The sequence below is a fragment of the Lepidochelys olivacea genome, assembly GCF_965140295.1.
Source record: "Lepidochelys olivacea isolate rLepOli2 genome assembly, chromosome: 3".
Classification (NCBI taxonomy): Eukaryota; Metazoa; Chordata; order Testudines; family Cheloniidae; genus Lepidochelys; species Lepidochelys olivacea.
Window position 1 is genome coordinate 47,956,848 of NC_140413.1, and position 24,438 is coordinate 47,981,285.

Below are 24,438 nucleotides of genomic sequence, written 5' to 3' on the forward strand. Positions count from 1 at the left end.
GCTCACTTCATTGGACGCATGCAGTGGAAAATACAGTGGGGAGATTTATATACACAGAGAACATGAAACAATGGGTGTTACCATACACACTGTAACAAGAGTGATCAGGTAAGATGAGCTATTACCAGCAGGGAGTGAGGGGAAACCTTTTGTAGTGATAATCAAGGTGGGCCATTTCCAGCACTTTACAAGAACAGTAGGAGGGGAAATAAACAAGGGGAAATAATTTTACTTTGTGTAATGACACATCCACTCCCAGTCTTTATTCAAGCCTAGTCAATTGTATCCAGTTTGCAAATTAATTCCAATTCAGCAGTCTCTCGCTGGAGTCTGTTTTTGAAGTTTTTTGTTGAAGAATTGCCACTTTTAGGTCTGTAATTGAGTGACCAAAGAGATTGAAGTGTTCTCCGACTGCTTTTTATGGCTGACTTAGAACAATGCTTCCTCAGCTCTCGTCCTCTAATTCCTCTGCTCTACTTGCACTACATTGATGACATCTTCATCATCTGGACTCATGGAAAAGAAGCCCTTGAGGAATTCCACCATGATTTCAACAATTTCCATCCCACCATCAACCTCAGCCTGGACCAGTCCACACAAGAGATCCATTTCCTGAACACTACGGTGCTAATAAGCGATGGTCACATAAACACCACCGTATAATGGAAACCTACTGACCGCTATACTTACCTACATGCCTCCAGCTTTCATCCAGACCACACCACATGATCCATTGTCTACAGCCAAGCTCTACGATACAACCGCATTTGCTCCAACCCCTCAGACAGAGACAAACACCTATCAAGTGTTCTTACAACTACAATACCCACCGGCTGAAGTGAAGAAACAGATTGACAGAGCCAGAAGAGTACCCAGAAGTTACCTACTACAGGACAAGCCCAACAAAGAAAATAACAGAACACCATTAGCCATCACCTTCAGCCCCAAACTAAAACCTCTCCAATGCATCATCAAGGATCTACAACCTATCCTGAAGGATGACCCATCACTCTCACAGATCTTGGGAGACAGGCCAGTCCTTGCTTACAGACAGCCCCCCAACCTGAAGCAAATACTCACCAGCAACCACACAACAAAACTACTAACCCAGGAACCTATCCTTGCAACAAAGCCTGTTGCCAAGTGTGTCCACATATCTATCCGGGGGACACCATCATAGGGCCTAATCACATCAGCCACACTATCAGAGGCTCATTCACCTGTGCATCTACCAATGTGATATGTGCCATCATGTGCAGCAATGCCCCTCTGCCATGTACATTGGCCAAACTGGACAGTCTCTACATAAAAGAATAAATAGACACAAATCAGATGTCAAGAATTACAACATTCAAAAACCAGTCAGAGAACACTTCCATCTCTTTGGTCACTCGATTACAGACCTAAAAGTGGCAATTCTTTAACAAAAAAACTTCAGAAACAGACTCCAACGAGAGACTGCTGAATTGGAATTAATTTGCAAACTGGATACAATTAACTTAGGCTTGAATAAAGACTGGGAATGGATGTGTCATTACACAAAGTAAAACTATTTCCCCAGGTTTATTCCCTCCCCCACCCCCCAGCACTGTTCCTCACATGTTCTTCTCAACTGCTGGAAATGGCCCACCTTGATTATCACTACAAAAGGTTTCCCCTCACTCCCTGCTGGTAATAGCTCATCTTACCTGATCACTCTTGTTACAGTGTGTATGGTAACACCCATTGTTTCATGTTCTCTGTGTATATAAATCTCCCCACTGTATTTTCCACTGCATGCATCTGATGAAGTGGGCTGTAGCTCACGAAAGCTTATGCTCAAATAAATTTGTTAGTCTCTAAGGTGCCACAAGTCCTCCTTTTCTTTTTGCGGATACAGACTAACATGGCTGCTACTCTGAAACCTCTCTGTGAGGGTGCGAGTCATAAGCCTCCTAGCATTGGTGACTGGGTGGCTCCTCTTCCCCAGCCATTGGGATCTGCTTCTCTCCATCTAAAGCCAGTACAGCACACTGATTTCTTGACCTCAAAGGATGGAAGATGTGAGCAGTGGGTGGAGCACTATCTACTGCCTAAGATAGTGAAGAGTTGTTGCAGAGCAGCCGGTTCTCCTTCCTCCTCTGGAGCTGTTGTAGTCTTCTCAAGTTGGCTAGCATCTCCTATCCCAGATGTCTCCATGTGCTATTATGAGAAAATCATGAAATCAAAAGAAAGAGTTAGTGTAACACCAACAGACCCCGGTTATTGGCAGGCAGAATCCAATCTGGAACATCTGGAGCTTAGTTCATGAGCCTCTAGAGCATGAGCTAAAAGCCAACTGCCTGTTAGCTAAGGCTGTAGAGTAGACTCATTTTATCTCTCTCTAAGTGGTCTTGGTGCCACTCGATGGGACAGACCACCACACCCTGGAGGTGTAGGGGTTACATACTTCCCCTAGCTGAGGAAGCACGTCCCAAGCTTCAGAGTCTTCTGAGTTGAAATCCTGGATGAGCCCCCCACTTATAACGCCGACAGACCCTGGTCATCAGTGGGCGGGATCAAACCTGGGATCTCTGGAGCTTAGTGCATGAGTCTCTACCGCATGAGCTAAAAGCCAACTGGCTGTTAGCTAAGGTTGTAGAGCAGACTCTCTAAGTAGTCTCAGTGCCACTAGATGGGACAGAACACCACACACCAGAGGTGTGAGGGTTACATTAGCATATCGTATCAGTCTTTGCACTCTACCAAAGCTAATCCAACTCAAATTACAGCTCCATGATGAGGCCCAACTCCTCTGGAACAATCGAACTTTCTGCAGCAAAGGAAAAGCTCACCTCTGCAGGAGACAGCACCTTCTCAGGAGCTGCTCTGCGGCTGTGATATGAACTCCACAGCAACTAAGGTCCATTGAATATCTCACCACCTTCCACTTCAAGAACAAGGTCTACATCTTTTTCGTTGACCTGCCTTCTCTAGTATAAACTAACAAAAGCAAAAGAGAGTCCTACCAAAACAAAACTCTACACTGCACACACAATTCTCCCCTGAGAGAGAGAGAGAGAGAGAGGGGAAAAATGAATCACACATGCCAGACATTAGTTAAGTCACTTATTGCAATGCTGGCGCTCAGATATTATGGTCATGAGGGAGGGATAAAAACCTGTATAGAAGAGAATAGAAAGGAGGAGAGAAATGAATTTGAGTTTTACAGAGCAAAAAGCAAAATCTTGTATTTCTAGACAATGCATCCTCTCTCCACACTTCCTGGCACCTCTAGTACATCACCTCTTCAATGACCCTCCACAGTAACAAAACACAACCCAGCCACTGTAAATAACAAAAGCAAGATACGAGTTATTTGAGTCCTTTAAACTGATCTCCCTATAAGGAACTTGGAGCTAAATTCTCACAAGGCAGTCACCTATGGACTTCGATGGAATCCAGATTCTCTGCCAGGGATGTGATGCAGGAAAAGTTGCTGGGTTGTGTCCACTGGCCAGTTTCTCACGTTAACCTCCGAAATGCCAGGAGAACTATGGAGCTATGTGCTGCTATCACATAATAACCCAGCAACAAGCTGAAATAAGGCATTGCTCAGCATACCAGAGCAGCTTGTGTCTCTGAACCGGCCATCTCACTGGCAGAAATGGAGGGTACAAGGTGGAAGGCTTTTCCCATTCTAAAGTGATCTGGCAGGAGGCCTGTTTCTTTGAGGTGCCGGTACCCCTGCAGAGGTGCTGAGCACTCCCAGCTGCCACTGACTTCTGACTGGCAGTTGAGGACACCCCACACCTTGCAGGATCAAATCCTAAGTGCAAGGGACAAAACAGCAGATGACAGAGCCTCCAGTCCTGCAAAACTTTGCCCAAAAAGTGGGCCAGGTTCACTCTGCTATCTCCTAGTCTGCTTCAGTAGCACTAGCTCTCTTCATAACCAGGCAGATAGCACAGGTATATCTTGTCTTGTCCAACAGAGCTACGCATTTGGGAATTCTGCTGTTAGCAAGTCAGAAAACAGGGTATTCCTCCTGCAATTAGCAAAGGGTCCTGCCAATGTTTCATTCATATGTTCTTACTGGAGAATTGAGAATTTGAGCCAGTCTTACCCTTGTTTACTTTGCCAGGTGAGATCACAGATGTATTATTGGAGTTTTACAGCACGTTACTTTACACAGAGTGAGACCTCAGCGGAGAAGCCTCTCCTTTGCATGGAAAACACAAAAGGGCTCATTCAAGGGTTTAAACTTTCACCATTGATGAAGTACACCCTGTTTGTTAGCCAGAGCCTTCTTAAACTCACAAATCTGTTTGCATTATTAAGAACAGAAACAAAACCATGGAAAGAATCAGTGAGCACAAGACTTCATTAGCTGGGCAAAAACAATACAACAAGGGAAACAATATGAAAGGAAATGAGATTAAAAGGAAGGTTTACTTCTTTGCTATTTCATATCCCCAATGTTCAGGATCAGTCAACAGGTGAATACTGTGTGGGGCACGATGCTGTGAAAGGAAACCACAGAGAATGTTCTGTCTGTCTCAGTAAGTAACCACATCAGTGGACCCAAGGAGGCCTTTCAAATTCTGAAAGCTCTGCAGTCAGCCTAACAATCCCCTAGAGCATTATCTGAAACAATGAGCAACCACATCACGAAGGGCCACTTTTGACATCCCGAACTAGCAGGCAGCTGTACAGTACAACCAGGGCAGAAAGAGTGGAGTCATTCTGAAGTTGCAAAGTTCAGCACGGGTTCAGGAACGGCAAAGCTCACCCAGCCTAATGGCCATCTCTTTGTGGAAAACATCATTTGTGTTTTTGTTACAGAGCAACACATATGGGATGGGAAATTGTTTGCTCATTTAAATTCAAAATGCTGCAGGTTCACTGTAAAGCTCAAACCAACCCACCAAATGATGAAAATAGATTCAGTAAAGGAAATGCAACAACTGGCTGAGGAAAGGTAGCATGCTCTGCTGCTAGCAGCCGTCTTCTGCCAATGTTCGCTCAGATGCTGTGTACTGTACAATACAGAGAAAGTAAATATGAATTGTGCCCAGAACTTAAACCAACCTGTTTCCCCTGTTGTATGCAGTGCAGTTGTAGCCATGTTGGTCCCAGAATATGACAGAGACAAGGTGGGTGAAGGAAAGCTTGTCTCTCTCACCGACAGAAGTTGGTCCAATAAAAGATATTACCTCGCTCACCTTGTCTCTCTGTTTCCCCTGTCTGCCTTCCAGGCAGGAGCCATTTATCAACAGCCCAAGGTCAACTGGGCCTAAAAGACCCAACAGAAACAAACAATGCAATTAATTGTTCAAGCTTTTGGGGAATTCTATTTATTGTAGCTCATTGGGCTTTTATAGGACATTTGAAAAGAATGAGGTAACCCCTTCAGTGACATAAAACTTTGAGTGGGTCAGGTCCTCTGGACACCTGAGGCTGACTGCTCCCTGCCTTGCACATTGTGTAGTCATGTATGCCCCTGTAAAGTGGGTGCATACTTGCTCCCATCAGTGTAAGTGAATAGAGAATCCAGAGTTAGTAGCATTTCATAGCCACTTTGTGCAGGTGTCAAAGACTAGTCAAGGAGCAAAGCAGTAGAGAATGTGGCCATGCATTGATCTGAATTTCCTGCTGAGAGTCCTGGGGGGAGAGATGTTCAAAATGCCTAAGGGATTTAGGAACACAACTTCCCATTAAATTTCCTCTGGTGTTACACTAAATATGGGTGTGACAGGGAGCTTAAATGACAACAGGAAGGTTGCTTCATAAATCTCTAAATTTGGAGTTGTATTTCCAAAAGTGCCTAAGCAAAAAATCCACTAGTTTTCAATCAAGCTGTCTGTTAACCCTAGCCTCAATTACTCAGATGTGATGCTAGCTGAATCACACAACCCATAACCTCTTCCAAATACAAGGCTTATCATTACAAGCTGCAATTCAGGCAATTTACAAACAATCATATCCAAAACAAAATAGTCACTGAATTACTAAATTCCATTTAAGGTTACGGGTCCCTATTTCTTAGGAGTAAGATCCAAATGCTGAGCATATCTTAATGCAAGGAGTACCAAACTGCTTGGAGAATAGCTCAGCAATGTTAGGCACAAAGCATTTTGATACAAACTATGTATAATTTGAATGATTACATCTCATGCACTGTCTCTGATTACTTTACCTCTTCTGCTCAGTTTTCCCTTCTGTAACAAAACATAAAAAACTTATTGTCTGAATTGGTAGCAGCCACTATATTCAGGTTTCCTATCAGGTCCCTTATAACAGATTTCTGATACCTTTTTTTCTAGGTACTCTCACACTCCAAAGTTTGCAGAAGGCCTTTGAAATTCTGCAGAGAGAAAGTCCTTTTGTGCTAGAGAGAGAGAGAGAGAGATTTTTTTTCTTCCCCCCTCCCCCTCCCATGAAGTTTTGTTCAGGTCTGGCTGAGATATGAGATATGAACTTGTAACATTGCCATTTTCCTACTGTGATTTGCATTTTTATCAAAAATTTGGAAGGCTGCCAAAATAATAACTGAATGCAAACATTTTAAAGGTGGGTCTATGCTACTGCCCAAGTAGCAACAGCAGATACTACAATGGAAACACGTGGGAGCTGCCCGTACAGCTATAATGAAATGTCAGCAGGAAGGAAGAGGGCTGGGCTGCACCAGGCTCCCTCTCCAGAGCATGCATATGACCCTAGAAGCCCATCCTCTATTTCTAGATGCCATGTGGAGCAGGAGCTTCCTACCTCCCAGGGTAGTGGGGAGATAAGAGGTGAGCAGAGGGAGCTCAGCCTGTGTTCTGCATACGAGGACTGTTCCAGCCTCTCCTCTGTGAAAGCAGCCTTCTCCAAGTACTAGCTAGTTAGTCCTGCAGCTCAAGAGACAGCTGCAGGTGTTGGAATGATAAAGGTTCAAAGTTCCAACCCTGATGCTACATGGGAGTAGGAGGGGCATGTTTTTAAAAAAAATATCAACATTATGTACACAAATTCCCAAGATTAAAGAAAATCATTTAGGGTGCGAAGTGAAGCACTCAGAAGCTAGCAAATGCTAGAATTAAGGTTGCCTAATATATTATCATGTAAATAAAGATGGTCTCATAATGCATACAAGCTAATTTTCAGTTACCTTCCCGCCAGTTCATGTATATAACAAGTCTTCATTTCTATGGTGCTATAAGAATGCCTAGCTCATATAATAATACCTAGTGCTTTTTATCCATAGAGCTCAACATGTTTTATAAACGAGGGGAGTATTATCATCCCCATTTTACAGAGAGGGAGACATAGAGAGGGGATGTGGCTTGACCAAGGTCACCCACCAAACCAAAGAGCAAGGTAGTGACCCTGGTCTCCTGAGTCCTTGTCCAATGTCCTAACCACTAGGCAACACTATCTCCCACAATGATTTTTTTTTTCAACAGGACTCATAGCTCATTCAGTGCACAGGAGGAACACAAGATATATATGTAATAATATTAGCAAAAGAGATACCTTTAGCCACCTCAGGGCCTGGTAGGATATGAGATCAGCCACCATTGCTGCAGTGGGGGAACACAAATGGGTAAAATGCATCTTTGCCCTGGAAGCTGTCAGCAGAGCTCATCTTTACCCAGTCTCTCTCTTCTCCACTTTCTTCTTCTAGTCTGACTGAATGGAGGATGAATTTGGTGGTGGGGGTTGAGCTCTTTCCCCCCTGTACTTCAGGACAGCACTTCACACCTAGTATGCTAATCCCAAATGTGGGATATTTTCAAATTACTGAAACAGTTGAAATGTGCCAGAAGGCAGGAAGGAAAGTGTCTCATCTGGAGTATTACCACCTATCTAGGTAGGCTACTTTATAGTTAGTGATCTCTACAGATAAGGTTAGAAGGGAGTCTACTCAAATTCCCTCCTTCTTTTAATATTCTTTTCTGAGCAGCTCAGCCCAAACTCAGATAAATACCCTTCATTGAGTTTGAGAAATGACTCACACAGCAATGGGAGTGAAAGCTGACAATTCTTCATCGTCATTCAGCAGAGAGGAAGAGTGGCAAGGCCACTACCGGGGTGCTGGGACAATTTTTATACCGGGGTGGCTGAGAGCCATTGAACCAAACTGTAAACCCTGTATATGATGGAAACCACTTCAAGCCAGGGGGTGCGGCAGCACCCCTAGTTCCAGCACCTCTGGCCACTACTGTGGAACTTGGGGGATGGGGGTTGAGTGCTTTGCCACAGGCTTCCTGTTTGATCTTGAGCAAGTCACTTAGTGTCTCTGAGCCTCAACTCCACATGTGTAAAATGGGGATAAGAGCCCTTCCTTACCTCAAAAGCATTGCGAGGATAAACATAAAATGGTGAGGTGCTCAGATACGCAAGTAGTAAGAGCCATGTAAGTTCCTAAGGTAGTTAGACTTGCTTCTGATTTGTCTTCAGTGCTTTGGGGAGGAGGAGAAGTGACTGAGTGGGCAGCAGCAGTAGGGCAGGTCAGATGGGGAAAGCTAACGCAGCACAGGAGACGGTGAGCTGTAGAGCTGGGGGAATAGATGTATCTATTCCCAGACCTGCTGCAGCAGGAATTGAATTGCCACTACACTCATTGTCTGTAATATAAGCATCCCATCTTTTGTGATTATCTGTCTCTGTGACATCCACGTAGTTTGGAAGGCCCACTCTTGCCATGGTTTGTGATAGCCAGTAATCATGCCTGAGCACTGTGGCCTGAAGTCTCCTGTCTGATGTGCAAAACACCCCTTCTTGTGAAAGCAGTTTCACTTCCTGGCTGAGATACCATCAGAACCACTTACACAAATTCTTTGCTTATTTGGTCCATTTGCTCCTGGAGTAGCTGTTACACCTATTAAATGAAGGACTGAGGAAGTGTAGTGGAACTTCTTCCCAGCTTGCATTCCCTGCCTCCTCCCTAAGGAATCAAGGCTTGTGCTTGCTGTGTCTCCTTCTCCATTCCTCTGTTAGGGTTTTCTATAGGTGTGCTTAACTATCTCTGTTCCATAACCATTACTTCTAGTTGGATGTCTATGCACTCACACTTGGAGTTTTGCTACTGACTTCAATGCAGCCAGGATTTACCCTGCTTGAATTTTATTATATTCTTTCATCTTTTATGAACTTTGATTCTGTGACTCAACTTCTGTACCTGTGGATAGCCCACGTGAGAATATGGGCAAGATCAGCTTAGGAGCTGATGTAATTTTATATCCCAACTGCACACATGATCAGAGTCCAAATAGCATCACCAATAGCCACAAGTGGTTCTCAGCTAAATCATTGAATGGCAGGCTCACCTGAGAGGTGGCTCACTTCTGACAAGGTTTCCATCGAGGACTGGGTATAGTTTAGTCCTGCCTTACAGAAGGCACTCTAAAGGCACAGAGTTTTCTTGTATAGAATCCCAGCATCCCAGTGAGTTTTAAACCACCCACTTGGCCAGGAATCCAGGCCCATGCTTCCAGTGGCAACTTATTGTGTCCTTAAAAGGCAACTGAAATTTCTAGGAATTTAGTTAATAGTTACAGTAACATCTGTCTGTTATTCTGCAGTTGTTTATGGGAAAAGTTCCATCCATTTCCAATTAAAACAAATGACCGTTATGGCTATTAAAGTGATCTTTGAATAGCAAAATTAATTCAAAAATTATTATTTGACACTCTCCTAGCTCCCCTCCTTTTCATTCATGGCACAGTGGTGTCATACTCCAATACAAAGAAAATAACTCTCAACACAAAATAAATTACATATAATTTCATGTTATTTGACAGGTACAAGTTAATGTTTTATTAAATAAATACAGTAGATGACCAAAATTTGACTGCTGCAAATGGAAAATCGCATTAGAGTGTATGATTCTAAGGTAATTATTGGTCATTTCAAATGATTTATTCCCTAAAACATAATGCAGAACACTAATTCCCTGTGAAATAAAGAAACACAATGGCAAGAAAGTTAAGGGACATGTTTTATTTCATAGCTTTCTGCAAGCAAAATTGCTTTGATACAAAATGAGTTCAATGATACAGTGCTACCGTCCACTCAAGCAAAAGAAAACCTCACATTTACATGAACGCACTTTATATTGAATTCTTACAGTATAGTAGTTCTAATATCCAGAGTGTGTCTGGCCTCATTTAAAGCAATGGCACAGAAATGCTGCAAGATATTGGAGTATTGTATGACTGGCAAGTGCTTAAGTAACTTTCTGTGAGTTCTCCAAGAGATGCTGCATAAATAATTGTCGTGTGAATGTGTTTTTTATTCCTTAGTAAGTCTGACATACATCCTTTAGTGTTCGTTTAGTTAGTCAAAATGTGTAATTGTGTCTTTTGGCTTTTCATTACTTTTTTTTTTTAAAGAAAAATTATGAGGTATCCTTTCCTGTTAACTAACGATGGAGTGATAGGCCTATTTGACTGAGGTTGCAGAGACTTAACTGTACATTCAGTACACTGCACATTTGGGAATTGTTTTAGTGTACTTTCTACACATTACTGTGTACAACTGTTAGTTTACATTAAAACTCTTTCCCCCTTCACATAGGATATGGCATAAACAAACAAACAAAATCTGACAAAAATTATACACACAAAATAAAAGGACAAATACACAAATAAGGCCATCTGCAGAATTAAAAATCCACCTCTTGCAATATTTCACAATAATTTCTACATAATATTTTACATCTTACAAACTTAAATATTTAATGCACAAGGCAAAGACCTTTACAAAGCTGATCACATTATCTCTTAGAGGACTTGTCCAATTTGCTGACTGGTGGTCTCCTTTGGGGAGTTGGAATTTTGGAAGGCTTGCCTGATGCTGGCCGAGAACCTGCTCGGGGCTGTGGTCTGCTTGCATTGTGAACAGTCTCTGACATATCTGAACACACAGACTGGATTTCTGAAATGTCAAAGTCAGATGCATCACTGCCTCGGCGACTACTTGACCTACTGCCAGCCTTGCTTCCTGCTCGGCTTCCAGGTCTACTTGGAGTCCTTCTGGTGTCTGTAAGGAGAGGGGAAAGATGTCCATTGGCATTAGGGAGATGGGATTGAACGAGTGACATTTAGTGGGTGTTTTTACACATTTAGGACCTCAAACATTTCATAAGCCACGCCTGGAACTCCCACTGGCACACAGGAAGTGAGGTCAGTATGTAGCCCTCTGGGAAAATAGGTAGGGTCTGATCCTCCAAGCCGCCTGTGCTGAGCACTGCTGCTTGAGGGATTGCATGGCTGGCTCCTTAAGGTGAGGAAATGAGCACAGAGGCAAATATTCTGATAATCCTATAGAACAGGGCATCTTTCTGAAAATGGTGCTCTAGCTCATGTAGCTTGATGCACAAGTTACTGGTGAAATTCTTTGACCTGTGTTATGAAGAAGATCATACTAGATGATCCGTATGGTCCTGACCTGAAAATCTATGAGTCTATAAAACAATGCTATTTCTCCTAATAAAGAGAAAGGAATGTGTGATTAAATACTGAGGTGTAATAAATTCAGCTGCTTGCTTTTCTCATAAAAACACATTATCCTGGCAGCTTCCATCAACTCATTAGTCTTACATTATACCATTGGCTAATTGCCAATCCTTGGCTTTCTAAGTTTTTCCAAATCTAGATGTGGTCAGTCTCTGACTTCTACATGCTCATCAGGAATTTTACACAGGCAACATGGATACTGAAAAAGAATTGCCCACCCTTTTAAAAATGTGGTCCTCTCTTCTGACTTATGTATTAAGCATTAGCAGAATTGTAAATTGCTTCTTCACTCCAAGGATATACAGTTGTAAGACACAATGCACCACTTGTACCCGGGAAATAAACAAACAAGCAATAAGCCATGCAATATGTTCGTACTGTTTAAAATGATTTCCTTCTTTCCAGTGGATGAAGAAATCAATGTATACAAGGCCTGATAAAGTGAAATCTTGCTTATTCAATACATGCATGACATCCTTCATTTGTGGCAATGCAGTTCATGTGTCAGGTGGAAAAATCACAACAAGAATCTTAAATGGAATAAAGTTATATAGAGTAATAGTTTCATTTAAGGTTTCAGAGTAGCAGCCGTGTTAGTCCGTATCCGCAAACAGAAAAGGAAGACTTGTGGCACCTTAGAGACTAACAAATTTATTTGAGCATAAGCTTTCGTGAGCTACAGCCCACTTCATTGGATGCATTCCGATACATTATTATTAGGAATGCATCCAATGAAGTGAGCTGTAGTTCACGAAAGCTTATGTTCAAATAAATTTGTTAGTCTCTAAGGTGCCACAAGTCCTCCTTTTCTAGCTTCATTTAAATTATTAAATAATCAACAAATCTGGCTTACTGTAAGTGCAAAGAAAGCCTGGTCTAAACATGTGCATGAAACTATTTCTTCTTGAAAATGGTAACAGCTTAAGAGTAAGGAACCGCTTTGTACTCTGTAAGTGCTGAATGCAGGCAGAAGTGGCTCTGCTGCTTCCTATGCCAAGCACTCAACCTCATCCTTGCATAGAGGTGCGCTGGGGGCAGCAGGGCAGAATAGAGCTCAGATACTCCCATTTATCCACTAGTGTAATATGCCTGAGCCCCCTTACACCAGTGGTGCAAGTTGCAGCTGCTCCCCTGCAACTCTTATTTTCATCAGGGCCAGGTGGCTCATGATCAGGGGGCCACAGCTAGATCCCTGATGTCCAGCCACTCTCCAATGCATCTCAGCTCTGCAAAGATATAGTCAAGAATCTGCTCTTTTGCTTTTAAATATTTCCTTAGTGGCTGCTTGGGGAACCATTATAAACTACAGGTGTTGCAATTCAGACATTAGCACAAATGGGCACGTCACAGAGAAATCTCAGTTTGTCCCGAGGTATTCTCTCCAGTGGTGGCAACCCTTGCAGCGTACATTGTGTTAAGTTCTCAAATCACTCACCTGCAAACTGCGCTCTAACTCTGGTTGCTGCTGTTGAGATTAGGCTGTTGTCTTCTCCAGAGTGGAAACCTTTCCCTGACAGATATCCCGGCAGTCTGAGTTTACTCCCTTGTATTGGTGTTCCCTACATAAGACAAATACAGTTGTTTCATCTGTCATCACTGAGATGTATTGAGCGGCTCTGAATTTGAAATTCTATCGTCATCTTCAGAACATGCACGCCAAATACCAAGTCTTGGCTGGAATCACCATAGAAATGTTCAGTAATTAGAATAACTTGAACCGTTTTTTAACATGTAGTGCCTACAGTGGTCCAGCTATAAAATCATTCAGTCTACTTAGCATCAACATTATAACATTCTTTACATATGTATCAATGTATTTTTTTTAAAAAGATGTTACCACTGTATATTTTAATTAGCTTAGCATATTAGGTTAGTTGAGGGTATAGTACTTAGCATATTACTAGAGAGAAGCAGCTTAATTTTACTTGCCTAGCTGGCCTAAACCATCCGCCCACGGTTATAGGTGTGGAATGCTTTCGTTTTCATTTAAGATTTTGGTGCAAAAAGCATAGACTTATGAAATTTTGAAAAGCCCCAAATCACCAGATTCTGAACCTCTTTGCACCAGAGCACAAGCAATTGTGAGACCCTAATTTAGTTTAAAAATAATTGTTCTCTCCGTGGCCTTATGTTGTTCACAATGTCTCTACCCATACATACTCTTGTATTGCTGGTTTTCTAGCTCGTGAACTAGTAGGGGCCCTGCAGTAACTCTTCTGTTGGTGGCCTGCCCTGGATGGAGTTTGTTTTGTTTATTCAGGGGGAGATAAGGCACAACTGGAGTAGTCCATCTAATTGCCATGTGTGCCTTATTTAATGAAATCTGCACATCACACCAGTCATTAGGGAAAACCACAACAATCATTTTGACTTAGTCAACATAAAAGGACTAACCCACTAAAACAGGCTAAAGATGTAGCCTATCAGTCACTATGAATGCCTGAGAAACGCATTACCCCCTGCAACCTCAAAAGCACTGGGTTTTGAAATATTTATTTTAAAAAAATTCATTGAAACTATAGACAGTACATGCAACAGCTGGGAGATGTAGTAAAGGCCATTACAGTCTGTCCCAGACATACCACTGGCCATGGAGACACCATGTAGCATCCCATTACTCCACCAGGGAGTCAAGACCTACAGAATAAACAAGTCGACAGCCATCCTGGAGGGCTGCAGGGCACTATCACTAAGAAATAAAATAACACGTCCTGCAATGTTTTTCCAGCCACTGCTAGTGGCAGTTATCACACGGGAAAGTTCTTAAATTAATGCCATGGGTTGTCATTTGATTGCAAATTCAGCAAAAACATGAATTTTCATTGGTCTTCCTGTACTACAAATTCCTTCCCACAGCTGTGGTTTTAAGTACCATCAATCAACCTTATATGGCTATTCCGTTAACAACTAAGGGATCAAAGAAAATGAAAGCAAATGTATTAGAAATTAACAGCTGTTTAAATTCTGAATTATGATTAAATATTTTTAATATTTTAAAGCAATAGACCTAAATGTGTACAGTAATATATAATGTTACACAAGGAATGAGTGAAAAGGATCTCTATATACTTTATGCATCACTGAGCAAAGCCATACAGAGTTAGGTGAATTTAGCATTGAAAAGTGCCAGGCTGACAGCATTGGACGTTCATTTTATTGATGACTCTATTTATGTCTAGAACAGATATACCAGACGCAGTGGCAGTCCCAGTTTCCATACACTAACCAATCACTGTGCCTTAACCCTGACCTAGAATGACAACTTTTAGGAGTGAGAAGACAATGTGGGGTCTGATACAACTGGAGTTGTTCCACTGACTTCAACTGGTATTGGACCAGGTACCTAGGCTCCATGTCCATTCAAACCAGTCTGACTGCCAACTTGGGTGCTAAATATTACGTTAGTGGGTTTTTCTTGTAATGTGCACAGGAAACGAGACCATCAGACTCATTTTCCATGAGTCACCGAACCATGATTTCATTATAGCAATTGTGGGTCATGACTATTGTAAAGTGAATTTCAGCTGCTGAAAGGATCCAATTACCAGTCTCCTGTGCCATCCTGATCACAAGGGAGTGGCATTTCCTCAGTCAGAAACTTCGTGCTGCAGATCATAATTTATTAATCTCATGTCTGCACAGTATGAGTGCACAGTACACTAGAAGCACAGAGGAAACAATTTCAGGAAAAAGAAAAGGAGTACTTGTGGCACCTTAGAGACTAACCAATTTATTTGAGCATGACCTTTCGTGAGCTACAGCTCACTTCATCGGATGCATCCGAAAGCTCATGCTCAAATAAATTGGTTAGTCTCTAAAGTGCCACAAGTACTCCTTTTCTTTTTGCAAAAACAGACTAACATGGCTGTTACTCTGAAAAATTTCAGGAAAGGAGTTCATGAAATGCCATCTATAAACCAAAGTGAAAGGTACGGGGATTTTTCTAAATTTCATCATCCCAACTGGTACCATATTAATTGCCACTTTATAACTTAATATTATTGATCATTTATACTTTAAGGATATACTCAACAAAGAATCATAGGGAGAGTTTTCTTAAGAGTCTAATATTTTAAACACACCAAATAAAAGATCAATCAAAGTTCAGAAAAAAGGATATAAAATATTTGACAGCGGTCTAAAAGAGAGTGTATTAATATGCAAGGTACAGTGCAGCTGTGCAGAGAACTGTAATGACTGTTAGTGAGTTCATAGTTTTAGTGAAGGAAGTTCATTAGACTAGAATCTCTGTCCTTACTGTACCTCTGAAGATGACCCTTGATATTCTGAGGACTCTGATGGTTTAGAAGGAGTTGACGTTTTGCTGTTCGTCAACCATGGTTTACCATAATTGCGTGTTAAATGATGGGGTGTCTGTATGAAACAATGGCAAATCAAAATATGAAGGACAGTAGATGGAAAACAATGTATTGGAGAGGGATATCCAGGGTACAGAGACCACATTTCACAGTTAATATATAAAAAAACCCAAATCAAAACAAAGCAGAAAGAGTTGATGACAAACAATCCATAAAAAGAGGATGTATGATTTATTTCTGAAATGCAGTGGAGAGGTGCATATTTGCTCCTTCAAAATGCATTGTTTGTTTGCTGATTTGCCCACACGGCACCATAAACGTAAGGGAGTCTTTTCCAGTGTTGCAAGAGAGCAGCAAGTGTGAGAGCAACACTGAAAACACCCTTCAGGAAGAAGAAGATGCAAAATATAGATATTTCTTTCCTATAAATTCTCTTCTTTGTTAACAGTGTTTAAAAAAGGAACAATCTATATCCCGTTCATTGATTAATGTAGTGTTATGTATTTAGTCATACCTTGGGTGTACTTGTAGCAACTGCTTGCGGTGAAGCTCCCTGGCCAGCCTGACTTGATACAGAAGTAGATCTGTTGGGAGAAGCACCCCTTGAAGAAGGTCGTGATCTACGACCTCTTGGTCGGAAAACAGCCACGTTCGGACTTGCAGCATCTGCCAAAATGAACTTTTCACGCAGCTCCATGTTTGTCCTCCCTTTAGCTGCAGCACATCAAAGAGAGGGGGCAAGAAGTCAGCTATGCAGATCAGTCACATGTCCGTTTGCCTCCTCTTTTGTCATGCCATCTCCAGCACAGTATGACAACAAATAGAATGCATTACTGCGTAATGCATTCATTTTGGACGCACGACAGTTCATGTGTAGAACATGCTTATTCTAGCACCTTAAGCTACCAGGAATGAACCACTGTCCAAGTAAGTGAGCATGATAATGGAATGCTCAACATGCTAAGTCACTGTTAATCAACCAACTATTAACACATAGACACAACCTGATGATCTGCTTAACTAACACTACAACTACTCATAATAAATAACACTTGCTTGGATGGTCCAGAAAAAAACGGCCAAGAACAAATGGCAGGAAAGCAGCAAATATATTTATTCTAAACTATGCATTACAATAGTTTAGCAACATGCAATAATGACCACAAAACCCAAGCTATAATGAGGTAATCGATGGCTAAGCACGCACACAGACAAACAGGCACATACGAGAGAATGTTCCAGAAGAACCAGATGCGTAGCATGTTGGTATTTTACTGTATCAGCATGAATGACAATTGTTTTTGAAACACTTTTCAAGAGTGTCAAAAAAAAATTAGTGTGTAAAGCATCAGGCCACGTAGAAAAATGTTAAGCCAAATGTGATGAGTTAAACATATTGTTAAAAAATATATATATATTAAAGCAAGAGTAGGAAAGAAAGGAAGACAAAGACAGAGCAGGAGAGACAAAGAGAGAGGTTTGCCAACCTATGGTAGGCTGAGTGGTAATTGAAGAGTTTGATTCCGAACGTAACATTTTACTCCCATGATGATGAACTAGAAAAAATGACACAGGATATGGATCACATTAAAGAAAATTGTTAGCAGGAGAAGAAATTAAGTACAGCAGTTGCATATGCAAGAGACTCAGAGCACCAAGCCAAAAGACAGAACTGAGTGTAAAGGCTCTCAAAAGTTCCCCTAAGCAAAAAATTGTGCTTGAATAGACTTAGCTGCAGTGACAAGTCCCCTTGTGCAAGAAAGGGGGTTATCTGCCATCATAAGAAGGTAATATAAGATTGAACTGTTTTACATATAGTTACCATACATTTTAAGCTGTATATAATGAGAGCATTATGAAATATGCAGTGTGTGAGTAGCTCCTAGCAGAGACTAAGGCTTAAGGAGGGGCCTGCTCCTGCTCCACTGAAGTCAATGACAGCTTTATCACTGACTTCAATGGGTGGTGTAATTTTAAGCAGGTGAACATCCCAAAGAGTTCAGAATTAACATGCTTTAGGCTATGCATGTACTTGAACACCTTGTAGAATTGGGGCCCAAGCACAGTGACACCTGCAGTAGGACTTATACAGAGGGTTTTTCACACACACGTCCGAATTAGGGAGCAGGAGAGGCAAGGACCAGCACCAGCTCTTTGAGGGGAAGTAATAAAGAATTCTAATAATCAGATGTTTATTAATTACGATAGCAGTCAATTACAAACTGAGTAGGACGTGGAACCACAGTGAACAGCATGTCAAGAATACAGCTGGTCAAAACATTTTTCGACAAACCTTTTTCCATTGAAAAATGCTATTTTGTCAATATCAAAAAGTTATGCAAAAATGTATCCATTTTGACAGAAGTTTCATCAGGAAGGTTTCTCAGGTCCAGGATGGAATTTCTGGTGAGAGCGAGACACAGTGACTACATAGCTGGGGGGGTAGGGCTCTCACATGGGAGGTGGGAGCAGTGACTCTCCCACCTCCTATTGGCTGGTGTGTGTGTGTGTGTGTGAGTTTTTTTTTTTTTGTTGTTCTTTGCAAAATATTTCAAAAGGTCTCTGTTCATTCTGCATTAGAACAAAAACAATTTTTAAACCCTAACATTTTTAATGAAATATAATTGTTTTCTGGCCAGCTCTACACAAGAGTCCTGAGAGTAGAGTTTGAAATGTGGTGATGGTATCTCTTGAATGCTGTTGGACATTGTGAAATCATGCAGCACCTAATTCTCCACTGCCTTGCACTTTGTGGAGTCGTTTACCCTATACAGAGTGAGAGTAAAATGCTAGCAAATAAGAATGGTAGCAAAGGTGTAAATGACCCTACTGACTTCCAGCCAGTGCAGAATCAGGCTTTCAGTCTCAGCTGGAACTTCAATACACTTCACTTCTCCTTGGGATATGAAATACCTGTGTTTTGGTGGGCAGCAGGACTTTTTTGGAATACCATTAAAAACAGACATTTACAGCACCTCAGTTTTGACATTTTCTACTCCGCTTGTCTTACTCCATTTACAGTACTTAAAATAGGAAATGATGTTATTGTGGTGAAGATTTCCATCTGTGAATGGCATCTACTGTTATGGCTTATGGGTTACTTTTTGTTCCCTGGAAGTTTCTTCTTTTTGTCTACTTTACCTACCCTACTGCAAAAGTAACTACAAAATACAAGTCATCTATTTGCACAAGGTATTTATCTATTCAACTTTTATAATCCTGGGTCCAACCTAGCAGTTCTTAGGCAAACCAATAGGAGTTTTATCAGTGTAAGTCTGAAAATGAGCATGCTTCCAACCCTTAGTGACTTATGTTTTTCCTCACCTTTCCCTTTAACTTTCCTATTCTATTGTTATCTGATCCTATTACATTAGCAACTATACTCGTTACATAAAGAACTACATAAAGTTACTTGCTTTTAACTCACTCTGAATAGGTACAGTAACTATTACAATTTTCTAACTTTATTACTCTTGCTACTATTTGTCTTTTATCTCAATTAGCTATTTCACCCCTTTCTCTTTTAGCTCCTGCTATTCCTGAGTCAGCCTCTAACTTCCTCTTGGCCACAGAGAACCCACTATCCCATTGAGATGGGACTTCTTGCAAACATCCATCCCTCATTAAGCTGTTGCCAGTTTGTGAAGTAAAATCTGATAAAGCAACATGTTGTATACAATTGCCAGAAGAAAGGTGAAGGGTCACTCTCCAGTTCTGAGCACAGAGCTGCTCTTTTCGCTCTCTACGCAAGGCTCAGAGCTATAAGAAGAGCTTCTGGGGAGAATGCCAGTGAGAATGCAGCGTTACACAAGCAGACTCTGAGGAAAGGATAAGTCCCTAGGTCTGTCAGAACTTGTGGCTGTGATTCTTTGGTTCTGATTACCTTGTGTTGATTTATGGCTTTAAAACTGCACTCCTGCTGAGCAGATTTTAAAAACTGTTGCTACATTTTGTTTCTGCTTAATCATACAACCAGTGCACATGCCGTGTACTGCACTTAGCCAAGCTCCATTCTTAGTTACACCAGTATAAACCTGGAGTAACTCTACTGAAGGCATCAGAGTCACTCTGGATTTATACAGATGTTATAGAGCTGCGTTTGGCCCTTCGGATTTTAAAATACACAAAACCAGAACTAGGAGGTATGCAGTGAGTCATTGTTTAAATAAACAACAGGTGTTTTATACTGTTCAATTTCTATCCTGCAAAAAAAATCCCAAACAGTTCTTGACAGTGACTTTAATGATTTTAATGTCCATTCTAAAACAACCTTCTTACATACCCCTGCAAGGATCATTTTTCACTAAGAATTCATCCAGTGCCATCCAGCCACCTCCAACACGAACCATTACTGTACTTCGCAAGATGCGAACAAGACGCAGCTGTTGAGAGTCACCAAACTGTAAAAAGATGAAACAAAATGCTAAGGTTTTCAATAGTTCTCCACACATAAAATATGCATTTCAGCTCTGATGGGTTAAAATCATCCATTCAAAATTTCTGTTTTAATTTCTAATCATTAGTAAACTCTTAAAATATGAATTTTTATGAAAATTGTCAATGCTGTTAGGATTTCAAGGTGAACACCACTGTATTAATCCAAAGAAATATGGTAGGATTGTGAAAAAAGGCTGCCAGGTTTAACTTTATGCTTGATTCTCAAGATTTTGTCTAATCTTGTGAAAGCAGCAAAATTAGTAATACAATAATTGGTTATGTTCTGCATTTGTGTGAATTAATCAGCATGAAAACTTTTACTGAACTCTTGTTGCAATAGCAAGGATACAGTTTTCAAAGATATGAAACTTTCAGCTGAAAAGTGTGGGAAAACGATTCAAATGATAGATCAGTGGGCTAGAATTACAGATAAATCAGGGGAGCTTTACATTGCTCCACTCGTCGGCTGAGCACAGGAACACCTTACAGAGTCATTTTAACAGCTCTAAGCCATCCTCCTCCTCATGGTTGGGTGAAGGTGGCATAGCTGGTAAAAAGGGGCTGTCAATTGGGGTTGCTATATTGTCCCCTAGCACAAATTAGAACAATCTTGATCTGTGTGCAGAGCACACCCATGATTCACAGGAGCACAAAGGTGGCTTAAAGCCACCTTCCCACCCCCTCCTGTGTGGTACTGAGTGCTTATTTCTTGCTGCTGAAGACTGGGCCTAAAGTGTAGTATGGTCTTGAAAAATGTTCAGTGTAGTTTGTATGAAATACCTTCAAAACCTTGCAGAATCCTCTGAACATCACTGGATCAAATTTGGATTAAGTCAGTAGTGACCAAAAGATATACTCTTCTAATTATTTGGTGACCTCTGTGAAAACAGCTGGCTGCTTTGATCCAGTTCCTACCAATGTTCACATCATCAAATAATATTGCCTTCACAACTGGCACATCCGCTGGCAGTCTCTGCAGCATAGGCCGAGCATTTAGTTAGCATTGGAGTGAACTAAGTTTTAACCTCAAAACAGGTTTGAAGCACTTTTGTTTAGCTGAGGGATTATTGTGGAGAGGTTTGCACAACTGTGACAACATGCTGTACTTGTTATGTGGAAAACAGAACAGACTGTGCTTTCCAGTGTTATCAATCCAAAACTTTCCACAAGATCTAAATTAACACTCATAATTTCCTGAAGGATCTCACAATCTCATGAAAACAGAACCAGAGGGATCCAGCACCTTCTAGCTGATGGCATATGTTTAATTAGATATCCAATCCTGAGGCCAAATCCTGACCTCCGGTCTGCATGCATGCAGAATCTCACTGAAGTCAATCGTAGTCAAATGCACACATCTTGGGTAGAATCTGACTGCTGGAGTAACTGTACCTACTTGCTCCAGTGAAGTGACGGAAACATGTTAAAGCCAAATCACACAAATGTGCTCCTTACTTGTTAAAAGACCTTTAGCACTGTTTAAGCAAAGTAGGCAAGAGAGGGCAGAAGGAATATTACTTCTGGGAACCAAAGAATAGGAAGCTTACAAGTTTAATAATCAAAGAAAATTGTGTTCTAAATGAGTAAAATGTAAATTTAAATGAGCTCTATGTTAGGTTTTTTAAACCATTAAATGGCTTTATAATGAGGAACCACTTTCTTAGATATGCAAATCAATGAGACAGCATGTAGCCCACAAGTCTACACTAACTATTTTGTTTTGCCTATTAAGGAGGAGGTTTCTTCTTTTCTTTGTGCAATCTTAAAGATCCCCTTGCTTTCAGCTTTTTAATACTGCATTTAGGCTCTGCGTTGCAGCCAGACTGAGGCATGTATACTTCCTTTGAAACCTATTTATACTGCAACTTGTTCAGCTAGCGTGGCTGTTGCCAAATAGCACAACTTCCAACGTGCTGCTTCCATAATGATCCCGTTTCAGATTGTTATTAAAATATTTTGGGTACAGACTTTCTTTGGTCAATATTTATTATTGTTTCACCTAACTTGAAATGAGAAACACAAGCAGTTTAATAAATTAGTTTATAGGTTGTGTAGTGTCTATGAAGAAAAAATTCTGCTCTTGGTTACAGCCATGTAAATCCATTGGTACCAGAACAGAATTTGGCCAAGCGTCTTTAGGAAATTTAGTATCCTTTGCTGAAATAATGTTTTGAAGCTTCTTGCACAAATAAACTTCAGTTAATCACAATAGATACTCTACTTTTCCTTTCTCAGACACAGGATGAGCATAGTTTTCAAATAGACTTACCAAATCAAGGCCCTCTCTTTCTATACAGTAACTCATTTTAAAAGGTTAGCACAGAAGTAGGTTGGCAAAGGTAGGTGGTGAAGGTTATTGTTTGCTGAGCACACACTATGCTATAATAATCTCTGCTAACAACATTCTAAAAGCCAAGGCAAAATTACAATTTCTGTAGTACCTGTAGCATTAGAACACCTAAAATCATTTATTCATATAGTTATTTTTCCAAGAACATGAATAAGATGCTAGTGGTAACTTTAGTGTTAGATATTTTCATGTATTTACAAGGCAGGCAAGTTGATTCTATATTTTAACAGGTTGTGTTTCAGTGTCCATCCTACGAAGGAATCATTTATTTGCATTTCTTCCAATTAGTGTTGTATGGCACTTTCACAACCAGAGATACTGATGACCAAACTAACAAGCTAGATGTATTTTTAAACACAATTACTGTAGATCATAGCATTGGTATGATGGCATGTTTAAAAAATATTTTTGGCAGGGAAATGGAAAGAAGCAGTCCAAATTTGAACTTCAAGTTTATTCTGCCAACTCAGTCCATACAGTTTTGTATTAAAAATATGTGCAAAACATTGTGAACTGATTCTTAATCAATCTATTCATTTGATTTCTAATTTAACGCACTGCAATTTTTGAAAATGGAATGGTAATAAGTGACTGAGTAATATGACAACAGAATTCTGAGGCATATTGCTGTAATATATTACATATAAAAAACTCTGGATAGTAGAATAACTAACACTCTTCATAAATCACAATTGAAATGCAAAGACACTTATCATACAAATTGTAGCTGTCCATTATCTGGTTCCCTTAAAAGTAATCTCCTTAATGAGACAAAAGGCAAAACAAAAAGGGAGGGGGAGATCCTGAAACCAGGAACACTTTAGAGCACTTACAGAAACACCACAGCTGACCAACAGTGAATTAGCTCAGGATGAAAGTATGGGAAAAAGAGTGGCCATTGCAAGCTTAAATGACTATGCATTAGAAAAAAAATAGAAACTTCAGAACACATTATGCTGGTTTATACCTGATTTCCCAGGAAGAACTGATAAGAAATGAAAAATGGAAGAAAGACACAATTAGTTTAACAAGAAATTCTCTGTATGACTCGAGAACACATGCAAACTAACACACACATTGAAACTTCTAAATACAGGATCTAGTTTAGAGATGTGCAGGTAATTAGCTATCCAGAGTATGAACTTGGAAGGATTCATAAGTCCTTTGTTACCTTCCTGGTCCTTTTTTTCCTTTTAAAATCATCTGAATGTTCCATAGTCTGCCATAGTCTATGTTCCATAGTCTGCCTTAGCCAAATATTGAGCACCTCATCTGAAAACGTTCTTGTTATTGAACCAGAGGGTAACAAATGACCTTGTCTGCAACATGGCAGATTCATCTCTGGTACCTGAACTGTTTTTAGGATACCTGGCACATTTCCTGTCTAGCTACTACATGAAGGTACAGTATGCTGGAATAAAGTAAAAAGAGGGCATGAGGATGATAAAAATGTTTGACCAAAGTATATTCTAAGTACAATACAGTCCCATGTGTTTAATCTGAATCTGTTTGGAAAAATCCATTTTTACTTAGGTGTAAAAAATCAAATCAATATATACTGGTATGCAGGACCAGCTACTGTTTAAATCATTTTGCTATTTAGATATACAAATCTCTCTAAATACTGAGAAAAATGGTTTATTGTAGGTTCAGTGGAAAGTTAAATACGTTATTAGCCTATATTTTCTAACACAAATTACTGATGTAAAGTTTAGTTAAGCTGAAACTACATAATTTCCAGGTTGACTTTGAGCAAACGTAAGTATATGATACAAAGTTTCTGTAAATTAAAGTAACCCAAATGCCCACGTAGTCCTGTTGCCTTGAGAATGTTTGGACCGAAAGAACCATGGAGGTGTTGTGAAGACTT

General features: G+C 40.5%; 1 protein-coding gene across 1 annotated transcript in view; it reads right to left on the reverse strand.

Annotated features, from left to right (window-relative positions):
• Positions 1-9,930: 9,930 nt before the first annotated feature.
• The window catches only part of DST (dystonin), a 473,375-nt gene continuing 458,867 nt past the window's right edge, over positions 9,931-24,438 (reverse strand). Inside the window, exons 97-103 of the mRNA XM_084622757.1 lie at positions 23,536-23,553; positions 20,064-20,181; positions 17,269-17,337; positions 16,296-16,495; positions 15,726-15,836; positions 12,898-13,021; positions 9,931-10,986 (exon numbers count right to left, since the gene is read on the reverse strand). Coding sequence (XP_084478883.1) covers positions 10,721-10,986; positions 12,898-13,021; positions 15,726-15,836; positions 16,296-16,495; positions 17,269-17,337; positions 20,064-20,181; positions 23,536-23,553 — 906 coding nt within the window. The 3' untranslated portion in view covers positions 9,931-10,720. The remainder of the gene's footprint in view (positions 10,987-12,897; positions 13,022-15,725; positions 15,837-16,295; positions 16,496-17,268; positions 17,338-20,063; positions 20,182-23,535; positions 23,554-24,438) is intronic.